The following is a 16509-nucleotide window of genomic DNA, read 5'->3' as shown; positions in this document are numbered from 1 at the left end:
GTGAGCGCCACGGATATGAAACACGAACTGGAGTGGCAATCATTAAAACAAAGTCGTTTTTCGTTGCGGTAGTACCTATCTTCTCATGCAATTTGAATCAGCAACTTTCTTCTCGGTGTGTAAAAATATTTTGATGGCGACCACCTACATATGGAGTAATGATCGTCATAATAAAATAAGAGCAATCAGAGTTGTTCGCACAGAAAGAGTTTGTTTTCGTGCACTCTGTTCAGGAGTGAAAAGGTAGATAAATAACTCGATGGTGGTTCGATGAACCCTCCGCCTGGCACTGCAGAGTTATCACGTAGATATAAATGTAGATGTAAACGTGCAACATAAAAAGCTGAGGAATGCTATAGAGCGTAAGGACCAAGGTTTACACTCACAGATTTTGTCGGCGAGCACCTGCCCTGCGCCGTCCAGGTATCCCTTGGTCTTGAGCTCCACCAGCATCTGCAGGTAGTCGTTGCGGTAGACACCCTCGTGCTGGCGGAGGGCCACCGTCTGAGACACCACACCGCGCAGGAACTTGTCCACTTTTTCCGGCACACACCTGTCATAAACGCCTTAGTATAACGCTGAATGTGTAAAATTACCACGATGCTGTTCATTAAATAAGTCTGTTCATATTGTCAACAAGCAGATATACAATCTGGTGTATGTTTTTTATTTATTTTAGGGACTAAAAACTCATGAAGTCAACATCGCACGTGAAACCTTCTTTATTTGGTCTGATTACTAGTGTCGGTTAACAATCCAGCCATCTAGAGAACTAATAAATAAAACAGACTTTTTTCTCATTATAGCAAATACAGCAGTTTACAGAACTGCACACAATATTGTAGCAAGGTTCAAGAATATAAGGGGTGTTTGGGGAGGAAAGGTCAATATTTTAAACAGTGATAGTATAAGTAATTCTCAACAAAAAATGTTGTATGAACATAGGTCCGCAAATGCTTCGTTAGAGAGGTATGGGAATTGAGAGGAACATTAGTTCTGCAAAACTGATGTGCCCAACTTGAACGTATACGCAATACAACTGGACCGTAACGTAATTTTCTTGCAAACAATGCACTGGTATATGCCATGTTTACGCTATGCAACCCACCACGTTTTATGGTCACGTGAGGTACGCAGCACGTAGTACGATTACCCGTTTTTTCCGCAGTTGTGCCGTGTAAGCCGCGTTTTGTAATGTACCGGCGACGGATCGGTTAGATGTGTAGTGTATGGTGTTAATTGTGTTCGTACAAGCGCTGCTAACAATACCACACGTCTACAGTAATGAGGAATAAGCAGATATGGTGTATGTTTATGGCTTCTGCGACGGTAGTGCTACCGCTGCAAGAGAAGAATATCACAGGCGCTTTCCGACTCGACGATTACCTGATCGCAGGGTGTTTACCAAAATGTTTATCACTTTTCGGGAAACAGGCTCGCTTCCAAGTAGGGATTTTTCGTCCGAGCGTGCACGTCAACAAACTGTGCAAGAACAGGAAGAAATTATCGCAAGTGTTGAGCAAAGTCCCGGTACGAGCATGTGAAGAATGTCCCTACTAAAGAATGTCCCACAGACACGTGTATGGGAAACATTACATACGAAAACTTGTATCCATTTCACATATAGAATTACAATGTCATCGGCAAACCTTAAAGTTTTTGTTTCTTCTCTTTCTACTCCAAATTTTTCTTTGATTTACTATACTGCTTTCTCAACGTACAGATTGAATGGCATTGGGGATAGGCTACAACCCTGTCTCACTCCCTTCGCAACTACTGCTTCCTTTCCATGCTCCTTAACTCTTATAACTGCCGTCTGGTCTTTGCACAAGTTGTAAATAGCCTTTTCCTCCATGTATTTTACCCCTGACACCTTCAGAATTTCAGAGTATTCCAGTCGACACTGTCAAAAGCTTTGTCTAAGTGTACAAACGCTATAAATATAGGTTTGCCTTTTCTCAAGCTATCTTCCAAGAGAATTCGTGGGGTCAGTATTGCCTCGCGTGTCCCTAAGTTTTTCCGGAATCCATACTAATTTTGCCTTCAACGGGAAAAAATCGAAGTGTCAAGTGAAGTTCAATTTTACCTCAATAAAAATATTAAAGACATAAACAGCATGACGCTATAAGCAACCCATGTTTACGCTGAATTCGATGCCTCCTCTCCTGGATAACGTGAACTCCAGTCAACAGAGTTAAGTCATGTATTCATTTTTTTACGACGATAAAAGCTTAATGAAAGTATTTACCATTGTGCTACTTTTAATAAGGCCAAGAAAGAAAACAATTTCAAAGTTTAAATATTGCTTTGGACAGAGTTCCGGTACTAGTACTAACAATAAACAAAACTAACACTGTTATGACGTCATGTTTGAATGAGCAGTCGTACCTTAGGCGGAGAAGAGACGCCAAGCGAGGGCAGACATAGGCTATCATGAATCTGATGGCGCTGTTGGTGTTGGGCTCCAGAATCAAGTTGAACATCTCCAGCATTTCGGACTTTTGGTCACTGAGGGCGCCCCCTTTGATCCCCAGCGCACAAGAAGTCACTACGTCAGTTGTGTATCGCAAACATATCTCGTGGGCCTCTACACCATCTGAAACAGAAAAGCCCGTGGCGCTCGCAATCGAGAAACCACGTCAACATTGCACTGTCCGAGCAATCCGTGGACAAATAGCGGTAGTTATATTGTTGCGGCAGATAACTAAATGGGCTCTATAAGATGGGAGCTATGATTGATACGTGCTGAATAATTTCTATTTTTTAAATAGGATTCATGTTATCTGGTCAGTTTTATGGACATTAGACGTTTTCTTACAACTAATCGGACATCTTTTACAATTCTGTTTGTCAGTATAAAAAAGATTAAAATTGCAATTGAACTTTACACACTAATAATAATAATATAATAAGGAAAACAACATGAAACAGATTTTGGATATCTAGGTGACAACAACATTTAGGCTCATCAAGTATGTAATGTAATGATTCATAGTAACTACCAGTATCATCAGCTTTAATGCCAACAATATCATCATTATCAGTGTCGCATTTCATCATTATCATCATGATCCATATCTTTTTCTTTAGTGTTTTCAGCACCAACTTATTTCAAATTCATTTATAAAAGCAGTTTTCAACGCAAGGTAACAGTCTTTATCACAAGATAAAACAGTGAATTAAATCTGTGTTCAAGACAAATGTTTCGTTGACGGTTGTAATACATTCCTAGGCACACAGCCCTGTTCTAGGGAGTAAGCCCTCGCCTTCTTTCGACCTTAAACTGACTTATCCAGCCAGCTAGAATTTAAAATAAATAAATGTCTGCGAAAGAGAGAACACCTCCGCATCCGTGCATATAACTCAAACAGATGCGACGTGCAATTGTCAGTTGGCAGCTATGTGATATGCTTAGTCTGATGTATTGTATATGAAATAAGGAAACACACGTTTCATAACGTTATTAACATTTCCGTTTTACGGAGCCAATCGCTGCCCTCTACAAAACCGAATTAGGCAACGCATTGTAGATGTGAACTATTTAATGACATTTAGAATTATTTATTTACATCTGGTTTTATTATTTTAAACGCTGTTGCACGATTAGAAAGCTTGAAGCCAGTACGATCCGAGCAGTTAAAGTCACCACACTAGAAACAGTTTATGATATCGTAAGAGGAGAAAGGAACCCACTGCGACTGAGAGCTGAATCGTAGACGCCTCAAATGATCGGGTACGTTACTCGATACGCGAAAATGTGACCATGGAAAAGACTGTGCTTCGGTCAAAAGTCAGGGCTGTATATGGATGTACAGTTTAACGATATATTCTGAAGAACATTGTGATCATACAACCACGAAAGTGGTCCTGCTGTCATGTGAAATCGCACCTCAGACCACAACTCCTGGTGTAGGTCGTGTGTGTAGCACGTAGACTGATTAGTTGCATGCCCTCAACCGGCCGCCTTCTAACCAACACACGGCCATCACTGGGAACGAGACAGGATCGGACAGCGCAACAGACCTCCACCCAGTCCTCCAACGAGCTCTTTCTTGACACTACTGAAGTCGGAAATGGCGGTGGCTTGGCGTCAGTGGAATGCATGCTACAGGGAGTCTGGCTCGCAACTGTCTTCGAGTAATAGATTTGTAACTTTTAGTTGTGTCACCGTGGTGCCAAATGCTGCTCAAATTGATGCTGCAGGTGCAGTATGATGCGCCAATCACACGCCAAACACAATGGTCGTCCTCTTGGTAGTGCCACGTGACCGTCCGGAGTCCGTTCTTCTTGCGAGCGTACATTCTTGTGACCACCGCTGCCAGTAATCATGCACAGTAGCTACATTCCTGCCACGTCTTTCTGCAGTATCACGGATGGAACATCCAGCTTCTCGTAGCCGTATTACACGAACTCGTTCAAACTCAGTGAGGTGTTGACAATGGAGTGTTCTTGGAATAATTCTTGACTAACATCAACTCACCACGTCCAATCTCAAAGGAACTAACGCTCACTACCGTTACAGTGTGTATTTAAAGCAAACCTGATTTCCATTGCCATAGTGACCAATCCAATGCAAATGGCGCGACATTGCAATAGACATCATGTTTCAGATGTAGAAACACGCCTACCAACTTCCGCTTATATCGCACAACTCGTAGGTGTTGCAATTATTTTCCGTCGGTGTAGAATTATTCAAGAGGATAAGTACTTGACACACAGTATCACGTCCCTTTATGAAATGTAAGTGTTCCTCATTTGAGGGGAAGGGGTTAAAAATGGCTCTGAGCACTATGAGTCTTGACATCTGAGATCATCAGTCCCCTAGAACTTAGAACCACTTAAACATAACTAACCTAAGGACATGACACACATCCATGCCCGAGGCAGGATTCTAACCTGTGACCGTAGCGGTTGTGCGGTTCCAGACTGAAGCTTCTGGAACCGCTCGGCCACACCGGCCGGCAAGGGGAAGGGGGTCGGGCAAATTTATTTAGGAGTTCTTCATGGATGCTTAAATGTTTCGAAATGCACTGCAGCTTTCCTGTTTCAGGTATTCTCTCACTGGCGACGGGATCCTGTTCACAGTGACAGTAATCGCTAATAAACAACTACAGTATCACTGAACGGCGACTGCCGCGAGTTCCGAGAACGTCTGAACTAGGGCTTTACAAACCTTCATTCACCTATTTACTACACAGTTTTATTAGAATTAAATTTAACAATTTATTCAGCGATTAAATTTCTTTGGCGAGATAGTCACCAAATAATTTTACAGTATTAATAAATATTAATAAAGATTTTTCGTGCCGTGAGTTAAAAAAAGTAGTTAACATTGAAGTCACTTAAATCCCAACGAAAATAGACCCAGTTAGTTAACTATAATTATAATATTAATTTAAGCTTTGGTAAGAATATGGAACAGAATTTTGTCATAAAAATCATACCAAATGCTTCAGTCCCATTACAGAACAAAGCAAGGACTAAACGTACGACAGCATAGGCAGCAAGGCGAACAATTTCCGGTATGCAAACACTGAGCAGTACATGAATATTACATTGCCATTAATGAACAGGATAGTTAATGTATACAAACTAATGGCCACGTTGTTAATTGATCTCTTGATACATTAGAACTAGTGGGCTGTTGGGGTACTTGGACTCTAGTGGCTGATGTCAAAATGTCTGAAAAATATACAATAAGTAATTTAACTTCTGTCCCGGAACTAGGAGTAACTGAACGCTACACCTCTTAATCTGTTATATTAAATATTACATACGATAATTGTCCACAAGGCGAGAGACCACAGTCAGATATTTTACGCTTCTGAGCAAGAGAAATAGATTGGCATATACAGCACCGGCTTACCAGTCCAGAAAATAGCCTGCGACAGACTAAATCAAATCTTAAAAAATTAAGCTTTAACAAACAAAGTCGTAAAATACATAAATGACAGCATCTTATATGCAGAAACTTAACAGCGCGAACAATCACTAGACGTCACTGCTCGGAAACAGTCGCTTCCCTTACTCGTCGCAGCGTACAACTAACAGTCTATTCAAAATGTTGCGATTATGTTAGAGATGACTCCACCGCGGTTGTTAAGTATGGAAGTGTGAACATGCGTCACAAAAAAGGAGCATTAAATGCATTCGCTATTGCGAACATGGACTACCATCTGCTGTAAAATTTAATGACGACAATGAAAATTTGTGCCGGACCACGGCTCGAACTCGGATTTCCCACTTATCGAGAACGGTATCCCTTACCATTTTTTACATTTTTTAAAATATCATTTTGTTCAATATTAATCGTTGAATTTGTACAGGGCGGACGTCCTGTGCAAACCCTTCAGGTTCTTTGTTAAATATGTGTTCACTCATTTTCGCGCTATACTACCTTGCCAACGGCTGCTATTTCACTCTCCCCGATTGGCTCACAGGCACTTCTAAACTTTCATATGTCATCAACAAACTATACTCGTACATCTATAAAGTATATTCCCTTACAGGTGAGACATTTTACTTGAAAGTCGCTTCCCCGGTGTCGGCGGATAAATACGATATTGCAGTGCCTGTTCTATTCCGAATTACCATACAACGTACCTTCGGACGTGCATGCATTGTTGGTGAGAACAGTGTCGCACTTCATCCAAGGATTCTCTTTTACGTCCTCCGAACATTTCTGTCACGCCTTGGTATGGGCTCGTGATATCATTAAAAGTGTAATGGGAGTTCCACTGTTAAAGGCAGAAAGAGAGCGCATATGTGAAAAGAGTACACTAAAGACCTCAATGAGGGGACGGAATTGTCTGATATGATACAAGAAGAAATTGTAGTCGATATGGTGATCTAGTATTAGTCAGAATGTAAAATAGTCTAAAAGACTCAAATAAGGTAGAAGGGGTAGATAACATTCCATCGGAATTTCTAAAGATTAGCACTGGCTTGGCGGTATTTTGTATCAAATAAGACAATATATTGAAGTTTTTACTTGCAAACTACCTTTCAATTAATCGCTCAGCCAACCTGATACTGAAAAACATTTGTTGCACCCGTTGGATTCGTATAATGCAACTGGTTCTACAACAGCTTGTCCAGTAGAAGAACATCATTCGTTTTTAACTGGGAGGGAGTGGGTATCGCACTGCATAAGAAGAAATTTACAAGATGAGTGGACATTTTCTGTAGGGGTAGCAAAAGTAACCCCGCGGTTACAAAACGAGACGTAATCTTTACTTCTTTTCAGCATTTTGCATCCATTATAAAGTATTGGATTCTATTGGTCAAATATGTATCGAACCGATCACATATGTGTCCATCGTTTCCAGCCCAAGGAAACAGTCCCTCTCTGCGTCGAAGTCGTCGATGTGACGTCAAAGCCTTATACTCTACCTTTGCGCAGGCTCTCACCATACAAAAGACTGAAAATTGTATCAGTTGTAAGGTGGTCATGTCATTTTTTATTTTTGTATGTTATCGATATGTATGTCTGAGACAGAGCAAATTATGTTACTGTTAAACAGTCTTTGGTCTTGTCGTGGCACAGTCATTGCCTTAGTACACTCTGATACTTGATTGAAGTGTGGTAGGTGATGGACCTATTCAGTAGTGCTGTGTCGACTTGTGATGCTATCTGTTAGATGAAGAAATATTTATTGTCAAGGACAGCAAGGATCAACATGACGTATACATTGAAAGGTGAAAGGAATATAAATTTTGAATAATATAGCTGTTTTTAAGACAAGAAGTCGAGTTAAGACTGCAGCACTGGGCACCGAATTTGTGAAAATGGTTATTGGCAGCTAGTTAAATTTGTTCGCTTGTTCAGAGCTGAGAGAAATACCACCCCAGTTCCCTGAGTCATGCATTAACATACGGGTATTTGCCGATTAAGCTGTTTGTTTTTTGTAGAAAATCTCTGTTAACATTGTACCTTTTTTAAATCATTGTTCACTTCGCAGCACTGGGCACCTAATTTGTGAAAATGATTATTGGCAGCTAGTTAAATTTGTTCGCTTGTTCAGAGCTGAGAGAAAGACCACCCCAGTTCCCTGAGTCATGCATTAACATACGGGTATTTGCCGATTAATCTGTTTGTTTTTTGTCGAAATTCTCTGTTAACATTGTACCTTTTTTTAAATCATTGTTCACTTTGTTAAGTGTAGCATTGTTCAGACCAATGGTGTGTGTTCACACGAAGTTTTACACTGTGTTTCTGACTACATACTACATTCTAAAATCGTTGTCTTGGAATATCATTTCATAGGAGTAGTTACTGCCCCCATCTCACTGTTTATCATTGCGCATTACCACATTCCATCATGTGATTTGCAATAGTTTGAGTATAGTTTAGAAATTATATTTAGAAATAGAAATCTAGCTCAGTCGTATCCTGCTTGCTCTTTGCTGTTGTGCTTTCGACAACTCTGCAACAACGTTGTCAACACGCAAGGTAAGTGGAAATTCTGATTAGGACAAGATAATTGTTTTACTTCAGTCACGCACTTATCATAAAGACAAGTTGTAATCAGACCAGTTACAGTTCACTTCAGTGAGCATATGAGTTGAAGTTGGATAACAGTTTGTGGGGACGTGATACGTAGATCTTTGGGTTAAAGTTGGGCTACATCTCAGACAGAAACAATTGTGGTGTGAAGGTAACACAGCTACTGAAGCTACCTCCGCCAGCCTTGGAGTGGTCCTTGAGCACCTGCACCAGGTCGTCGCACACCTCCTTCATCAGCAGGAACATCGGCTTCAGGCGGCTCGCCGTGAAGGACGGACTCAGCTGCGAGCGTAGCTTCCTCCACCTGCAAACAGCCGCGCCTCTTAATACAGAGCTGGTACGTCAGCGCCCATGATGTAATACTGTGAAGGCAAACACTGCACAGCGTCAGACATAAGATGATATCAGCTTTTCAGTTAGACATAATAATGAAAAGGCAGGAGACAAATAATCATAACAGAGTTACTGCTACACACAACATAGAAAGTGAGAGAACAAAGGCCATCATAACACTATTTTGTGCTTCAATAAGGGCTTTCTTCCCTTTATTTGCCTGTTATTTACATTTCCACCCTAGAAAGACGGATCAGAAATGGTCAAATTGCGCTCTTCAGCATTTCATTACAATAATTACATACATAAACATAAATTTATAAGAGTGAATATGAATAATCTTTATGAGATAACGATGTTTGTGATGTTGAGACGTATGATGATTGTGGTGTGATGGAAACCTGGTTAGCATTTTCTAGGTAAGGAATTTTGGTGCAATTAGAATTGCATAGGAACTGACTTGAGAAAGGATGTGAATGAGTATTAGGAAGGGATATAGATGGCAGGAGATGGGTTGGATTTCAGAGGTATGGGGAAGGAATGGTTATAATCTTTATTTTAAAGTCAGATTAGGTTATAGTTGATGGGATGGACATATCCTGAGGTCTGGGAGGATAAGGAGGTTGAAAACAGGCTGGTATGTGATATGGAATGTACAAAGATGTAAGCAGTGTGAGGATAAGACACGAGGCTGTAGGCCATGAGGGAAATTCCCAGCTTTGCTGTTGTGTATAGCTTTAAAGTGGCGATACAGACTTGGTTCAAATGTCATTCTTCACCTATCGCAACATGGGCTTCGACGCTATCGTTCGGGCCTCGTCCCAAACTGCTAAACAGAAAGAATAGATACTGAAACATTCATATACAGGATGTTAAGAAATTCGCGTTGCGAACTTCTAGGACTTGTGGAGTGGTGTGAGCAGGTAATACTTTGAATTTGAACTCGGTCCAAGGACATACCGTTTCCGTGCTACAGTCACTTGAAAACATGTTGGTAAAGAGACCACTTTTACGGGTAGTTGATTAGGCAAATCTACTCTCCGAATAACTTTCTGCAACGATTATGCCCGACACAAAGCACTCGAGCTGGAGCGTTTTCTGCGAAAGGAGGTGAAGATACCGTCGGCCGATATTATCGGAAAACATTTGTCGATCGTGAGTAGCACTGTCTCTGTTAAAATCATTAACGACACGGCGTGCGAACGCATCCTACGTGAGACCAAACAGGTTCTGTCATGCTGATGGCAATGTAGGGTCGGTAACCGTCGACCACGCAGGCTTAGGTATGCGTACGATACAAATTTTTGAATTGCCATTCGAACTTTCTGCAGGGGAAGTCGTCGCGGCGCTCTGACCGTACGGCACAGTCCACGTTCACACTGCGGAGAAGTGGACACAGTTTCGGACATATCCTGTCCTAAACGGCGTCCGATAGGTCACCATTGATCTCGGAAGCTACGTCCCGTCCTACTTACAGATCGTCGGATGCCTTGCAATAATTATATACGACGGCCAGCCTCGGACCTGTTCCGGGTGCGTCAAAGAAGGCCACCTTAGATCCGAATGACATCGGCGTATTACGTAACTTCCAGTTGCCGAAGGACTACCCCCGCCATAACGTACGGTGCTACCGGTGACCTACGCCGCTGCTCTTGCTTCTCCTACCGCTTTGCAACGCCGCCGGGACGCCACAAACGACGCCCGACCATACCTCGGACGACCCTCCGCTTCGGCTGCCCATCGACCCCGCTCTGGCGGTGCCGACGCGACCGGCCGCTGACTAAACCCTCGGCAACGCTCATCGACCCTACGGCGGCCTTATTGCCAGAGCGACGCGACTCCCTTCCTTCGTCGGACATGGAAGGTCGTATTAGGAAACAAAGTTCTCCGAAACGTCGCAAGAGAAGGCGCCGCATCGTTTCCGACCGAGAGGAGACGTTGCAGGTCGAGGATGACGCAACCGTCGACCCGCACGACGATTCCCAATCCGCTACTGCCGACGAAGACGTTATGAGCGCGGAGGCATCCACCGGTGCGCCTGATCCCGTCTCCCCGATGTCCTATGCGGGCGCTGAACTATTTAATGGACATAGCACAGCCGAAACTACACCACGCACCAATGCATCATCTTCTACAGACAAAATTGTCTATACACCAATGCCCGCCTCCACGACGTGGCACTAGGAGGAAGGTCGCGAAGCGGGACCCGTTACAGGATCCTACGCCATCGGGACAGATCCACTAATCTCCCCAGAATCCCCTGCAGGCGAGCGGGATAACGTTCCACTGCGACGCAAACACCGTAGCGCTAGCGCCAGAGTAGACCAGCCTCCAGCAGCCCGCCACCAGGACTACCGGATAGCAACCATCAACACCAACAATATCCATTCCAGGGTGAAAATCCGCCTTATGCAAGAGATGTTCTGACCTTCTGATATTGATTTCGCCCTTCTGCAGGAAGTTTACTTGTACACTCTCCAAGATATCAATGGCTATACTGCCCACGCCTTTGCGAGTGATCCTATTAGCCTTGGAGTGGCCATCTACGTCCGCCACGGGACTTCTGTCACCGACGTAGCCCGTAGGCTTCCTTCCATCAGCTCGGAGCATAGCACTCACTGCCTTAGACACACACATCATTAATGTCTACCCTCCTTCAGGCACCGACTAACGATATGAGCGGACCCAGTTTTATTGAGAGGTAATCCCCCCCCCCCCCCCGCCCCATTGTTTTCAAGGCGATATGACCACTACCTTCTAGGAGGTGATTTTAACTGCGTTCTGCACCCCAAAGATGAGATTCCACACTGTACTACATGCCAGGAACTACACTCCTGGAAATTGAAATAAGAACACCGTGAATTCATTGTCCCAGGAAGGGGAAACATTATTGACACATTCCTGGGGTCAGATACATCACATGATCACACTGACAGAACCACAGGCACATAGACACAGGCAACAGAGCATGCACAATGTCGCCACTAGTACAGTGTATATCCACCTTTCGCAGCAATGCAGGCTGCTATTCTCCCATGGAGACGATCGTAGAGATTCTGGATGTAGTCCTGTGGAACGGCTTGCCATACCATTTCGACCTGGTGCCTCAGTTGGACCAGCGTTCGTGCTGGACGTGCAGACCGCGTGAGACGACACTTCATCCAGTCCCAAACATGTTCAATAGGGGACAGATCCGGAGATCTTGCTGGCCAGGGTAGTTGACTTACACCTTCTAGAGCACGTTGGGTGGCACGGGATACATGCGGACGTGCATTGTCCTGTTGGAACAGCAAGTTCCCTTGCCGGTCTAGGAATGGTAGAACGATGGGTTCGATGACGGTTTGGATGTACCGTGCACTATTCAGTGTCCCCTCGACGATCATCAGAGGTGTACGGCCAGTGTAGGAGATCGCTCCCCACACCATGATGCCGGGTGTTGGCCCTGTGTGCCTCGGTCGTATGCAGTCCTGATTGTGGCGCTCAGCTGCACGGCGCCAAACACGCATACGACCATCATTGGCACCAAGGCAGAAGCGACTCTCATCGCTGAAGACGACACGTCTCCATTCGTCCCTCCATTCACGCCTGTCGCGACACCACTGGAGGCGGGCTGCACGACGTTGGGGCGTCAGCGGAGGACGGCCTAACGGTGTGCGGGACCGTAGCCCAGCTTCATGGAGACGGTTGCGAATGGTCCTCGCCGATACCCCAGGAGCAACAGTGTCCCTAATTTGCTGGGAAGTGGCGGTGCGGTCCCCTACGGCACTGCGTAGGATCCTACGGTCTTGGCGAGCATCCGTGCGTCGCTGCGGTCCGGTCCCAGGTCGACGGGCACGTGCACCTTCCGCCGACCACTGGCGACAACATCGATGTACTGTGGAGACCTCACGCCCCACGTGTTGAGGAATTCGGCGGTACTTCCACCCGGCCTCCCGCATGCCCACTATACGCCCTCGCTCAAAGTCCGTCAACTGCACATACGGTTCACGTCCACGCTGTCGCGGCATGCTACCCGTGTTAAAGACTGCGATGGAGCTCCGTATGCCACGGCAAACTGGCTGACACTGACGGCGGCGGTGCACAAATGCTGCGCAGCTAGCGCCATTCGACGGCCAACACCGCGGTTCCTGGTGTGTCCGCTGTGCCGTGCGTGTGATCATTGCTTGTACAGCCCTCTCGCAGTGTCCGGAGCAAGTATGGTGGGTCTGACACACCGGTGGCAATGTGTTCTTTTTTCCATTTCCAGGAGTGTATGTATGGTAGTGTGTTACCTCCTGCTTCACAATACTTGGGAAATTGGCGACCGATCTGGCCATATGTTTCTTACCAGTTATATGCCTCACAGACTCTTAGATCTGCGATACAGGGCGCCGAACGCTGACCACTGGCCTTCCTGATCATTGCGCTTACATTTGCACGGTCCTCCTTCCGCCGCAATCTACATAGCGCAGCCGTGCCCCATGGAAACTAAATACTTCTCATCTGCATGTCCTGACTTATCGCCAACAAGTCACTGAGACATAGACAGCCTGTGAACGCCGTCTTGCATGATACCGCTCGACGATGACATGGTGGATGGACCTCGCCAAACCAGCGATCCAGAGGACACTGATGAAATACGAGAAGGACCTAGGCGACTGGCATCGCAACACTGTTGAGTTCTATTATGCGATTCTCCGAGATCTGGACACTCATCCGCCAACCCCAACAACCAATTGACACGACAAAGAACTAAGGCGAGGATAACTGCATTGGTACGCCAGAAATTGCAAGGGGTGGTGATACGGACACGGCGCTACGATCATGCAGATTTGGAAATTCCATAGATGCATCATATAGTGTCCGACGATCAACGGCGTCTTCGGCAGATCTTCAACACCCTGACCACGGCTCATGACCCGCAGATGACCAATCAGAAGGACTCTTTCACGCATTCGTCGACCACTACTGCCATAGAAGATGCTGATACTGAAGCAGACCATTTTGCATTACGTCACGTGCACCCTCTTCCACACGGAGGCTGATACTTTGACTGTGGCGGTCACAGGAGACGAAGTCGACAACGCAGTCGAAAAAGGGCTCAGTCAACAGATCGCCAGGCATTGACAGCTTACCGATTGAATTTTACCGGGAAGTCATGGCACCGTGGTGGACGACCATGTATCAAGTACTGATGACGTCTGACCAAGCAATCCCACCACCAGACCGCTCACCCTACTCAGTGCCGATTATAAGATTTTCGCTCGCTTACGGGCAATGCATCTCCGAACAATACTTCCTCATATCCTCTCTCCGATAGGGACCTGTGGTCTAGGGGTAGCGTCTTTGATTCATAATCAAAACGTCATGGACATAGCACAGCCGAAACTACACCACGAACCAATGCAACATCTTTTGATAAATAATCAGCATTGGCAGCCGAAGACTTCCGGCATAAGAAGTCAGCCTCATTCTGCCAACGGCCTTGTCAAAGAGGGCGGAGGAGCGGATGGAGGTTCAGGGAACACTCTTGTCCTAGGGGTGGGAAATTGCCCCTAAAGGCGGAAGAATCAGCAATGATCAACGACATGAGGATGCAGAAGGCAATGGAAACCACTGTATTAAAGACACGTAACGTGTATCCACAGGACATGTGGCCTGTAGATGAAGAAGTGTCATGATGACCTCTCCATTGGCAAAAGATTCCGGAATAGACCCCCATTCGGATCTCCGGGAGGGGACTGCCAAGGGGGAGGTCACCATGAGAAAAAGATTGAATAATCAAAGAAAGGATAATGTTCTACGAGTCGGGGCGAGGAATGTCAGATGATTGAACGTCGTAGGGAAACTAGAAAATCTGAAAAGGGAAATGCAAACGCTCAATCTAGATATAGTAGGGGTCAGTGAAGTGAAATGGAAGGAAGACAAGGATTTCTGGTCAGATGAGTATCGGGTAATATCAACAGCAGCAGAAAATGGTATAACAGGTGTAGGATTCGTTATGAATAGGAAGGTAGGGCAGAGGGTGTGTTACTGTGAACAGTTCAGTGACCGGGTTGTTCTAATCAGAATCGATAGCAGACCAACACCGACAACGATAGTTCAGGTATACATGCCAACGTCGCAAGCTGAAGATGAACAGATAGAGAAAGTGTATGAGGATACTGAAAGGGTGATGCAGTATGTAAACGGGGACGAAACTCTAATAGTCATGGGCGACTGGAATGCAGTTGTAGGGGAATTAGTAGAAGAAAAGGTTAGAGAATATGGGCTTGGGACAAGGAATGAAAGAGGAGACAGACTAATTGAGTTCTGTAACAAGTTTCAGATAGTAATAGCGAATACCCTGTTCAAGAATCACAAGAGGAGGAGGTATACTTAGAAAAGGCCGGGAGATACGGGAAGATTTCAATTAGATTACATCATGGTCAGACAGAGATTCCGAAATCAGATACTGGATTGTAAGGCGTTCCCAGGAGCAGATATAGACTCAGATCACAATATAATAGTGATGAAGAGTAGGCTGAAGTTCAAGACATTAGTCAGGAAGAATCAATACGCTAAGAAGTGGGATACGGAAGTTCTAAGGAATGACGAGATCAGTTTGGCTTTAGGAAAAGTAAAGGCACGAGAGAAGCAATTCTGACTTTACGGCTAATAATGGAAGCAAGGCTAAAGAAAAATCAAGACACGTTCATAGGATTTGTCGACCTGGAAAAAACGTTCGACAATATGAAATGGTGCAAGCTGTTCAATCTTCTGAAAAAAGTAGGGGTAAGCTATAGGGAGAGACGGGTCATATACAACATGTACAACAACCAAGAGGGAATAATAAGAGTGGACGATCAAGAACGAAGTGCTCGTATTAAGAAGGGAGTAAGACAAGGCTGTAGGCTTTCGCCCCTACTCTTCAATCTGTACATCTAGGAAGCAATGATGGAAATAAAAGAAAGGTTCAGGAGTGGAATTAAAATACAAGGTGAAAGAATATCAATGATACGATTCGCTGATGACATTGCTATCCTCAGTGAAAGTGAAGAAGAATTAAATGATCTGCTGAACTGAATGAACAGTCTAACGAGTACACAGTATGGTTTGAGAGTAAATCGGAGAAAGACGAAGGTAATGAGAAGTAGTAGAAATGAGAACAGCGAGAAACTTAACATCAAGATTGATGGTCACGAAGTCAATGAAGTTAATGAATTCTGCTACCTAGGCAGTAAAATAACCAATGACGGACGGAGCAAGGAGGACATCAAAAGCAGACTCGCTATGGCAAAAAAGGCATTTCTGGCCAAGAGAAGTCTACTAATATCAAATACCGGCCTTAATTTGAGGAATAAATTTCTGAGGATGTACGTCTGGAGTACAGCATTGTATGGTAGCGAAACATGGACTGTGGGAAAACCGGAACAGAGAGAATCGAAGCATTTGAGATGTGGTGCTATAGACGAATGTTGAAAATTAGGTGAACTGATAAGATAAGGAATGAGGAGGTTCTACGCAGAATCGGAGAGGAAAGGAATATGTGGAAAACACTGATACGGAGAAGGGACAGGATGATAGGACATCTGCTAAGACGTGAGGGAATGAGTTCCATGGTACTAGATGGAGCTGTAGAGGGCAAAAACTGTAGAGGAAGACAGAGATTGGAATACGTCAAGCAAATAATTGAGGACGTAGGTTGCAAG

The 16509-nt window shown here is 44.6% G+C and overlaps 1 protein-coding gene across 1 annotated transcript in view; it reads right to left on the bottom strand.

Moving 5' to 3' along the window:
- Positions 1-16509, bottom strand: part of LOC126281383 (cytochrome P450 6j1-like) — an 81342-nt gene that overhangs the window by 24893 nt on the left and 39940 nt on the right. Inside the window, exons 4-6 of the mRNA XM_049980308.1 lie at positions 8680-8810; positions 2389-2596; positions 387-553 (exon numbers count right to left, since the gene is read on the bottom strand). Coding sequence (XP_049836265.1) covers positions 387-553; positions 2389-2596; positions 8680-8810 — 506 coding nt within the window. The remainder of the gene's footprint in view (positions 1-386; positions 554-2388; positions 2597-8679; positions 8811-16509) is intronic.

The sequence above is a fragment of the Schistocerca gregaria genome, chromosome 7 (assembly GCF_023897955.1).
Source record: "Schistocerca gregaria isolate iqSchGreg1 chromosome 7, iqSchGreg1.2, whole genome shotgun sequence".
In the NCBI taxonomy this organism is placed as follows: Eukaryota; Metazoa; Arthropoda; class Insecta; order Orthoptera; family Acrididae; genus Schistocerca; species Schistocerca gregaria.
Note: the sequence above shows the minus strand (reverse complement) of the source record. Positions and strands in the feature narration are given on the sequence as shown.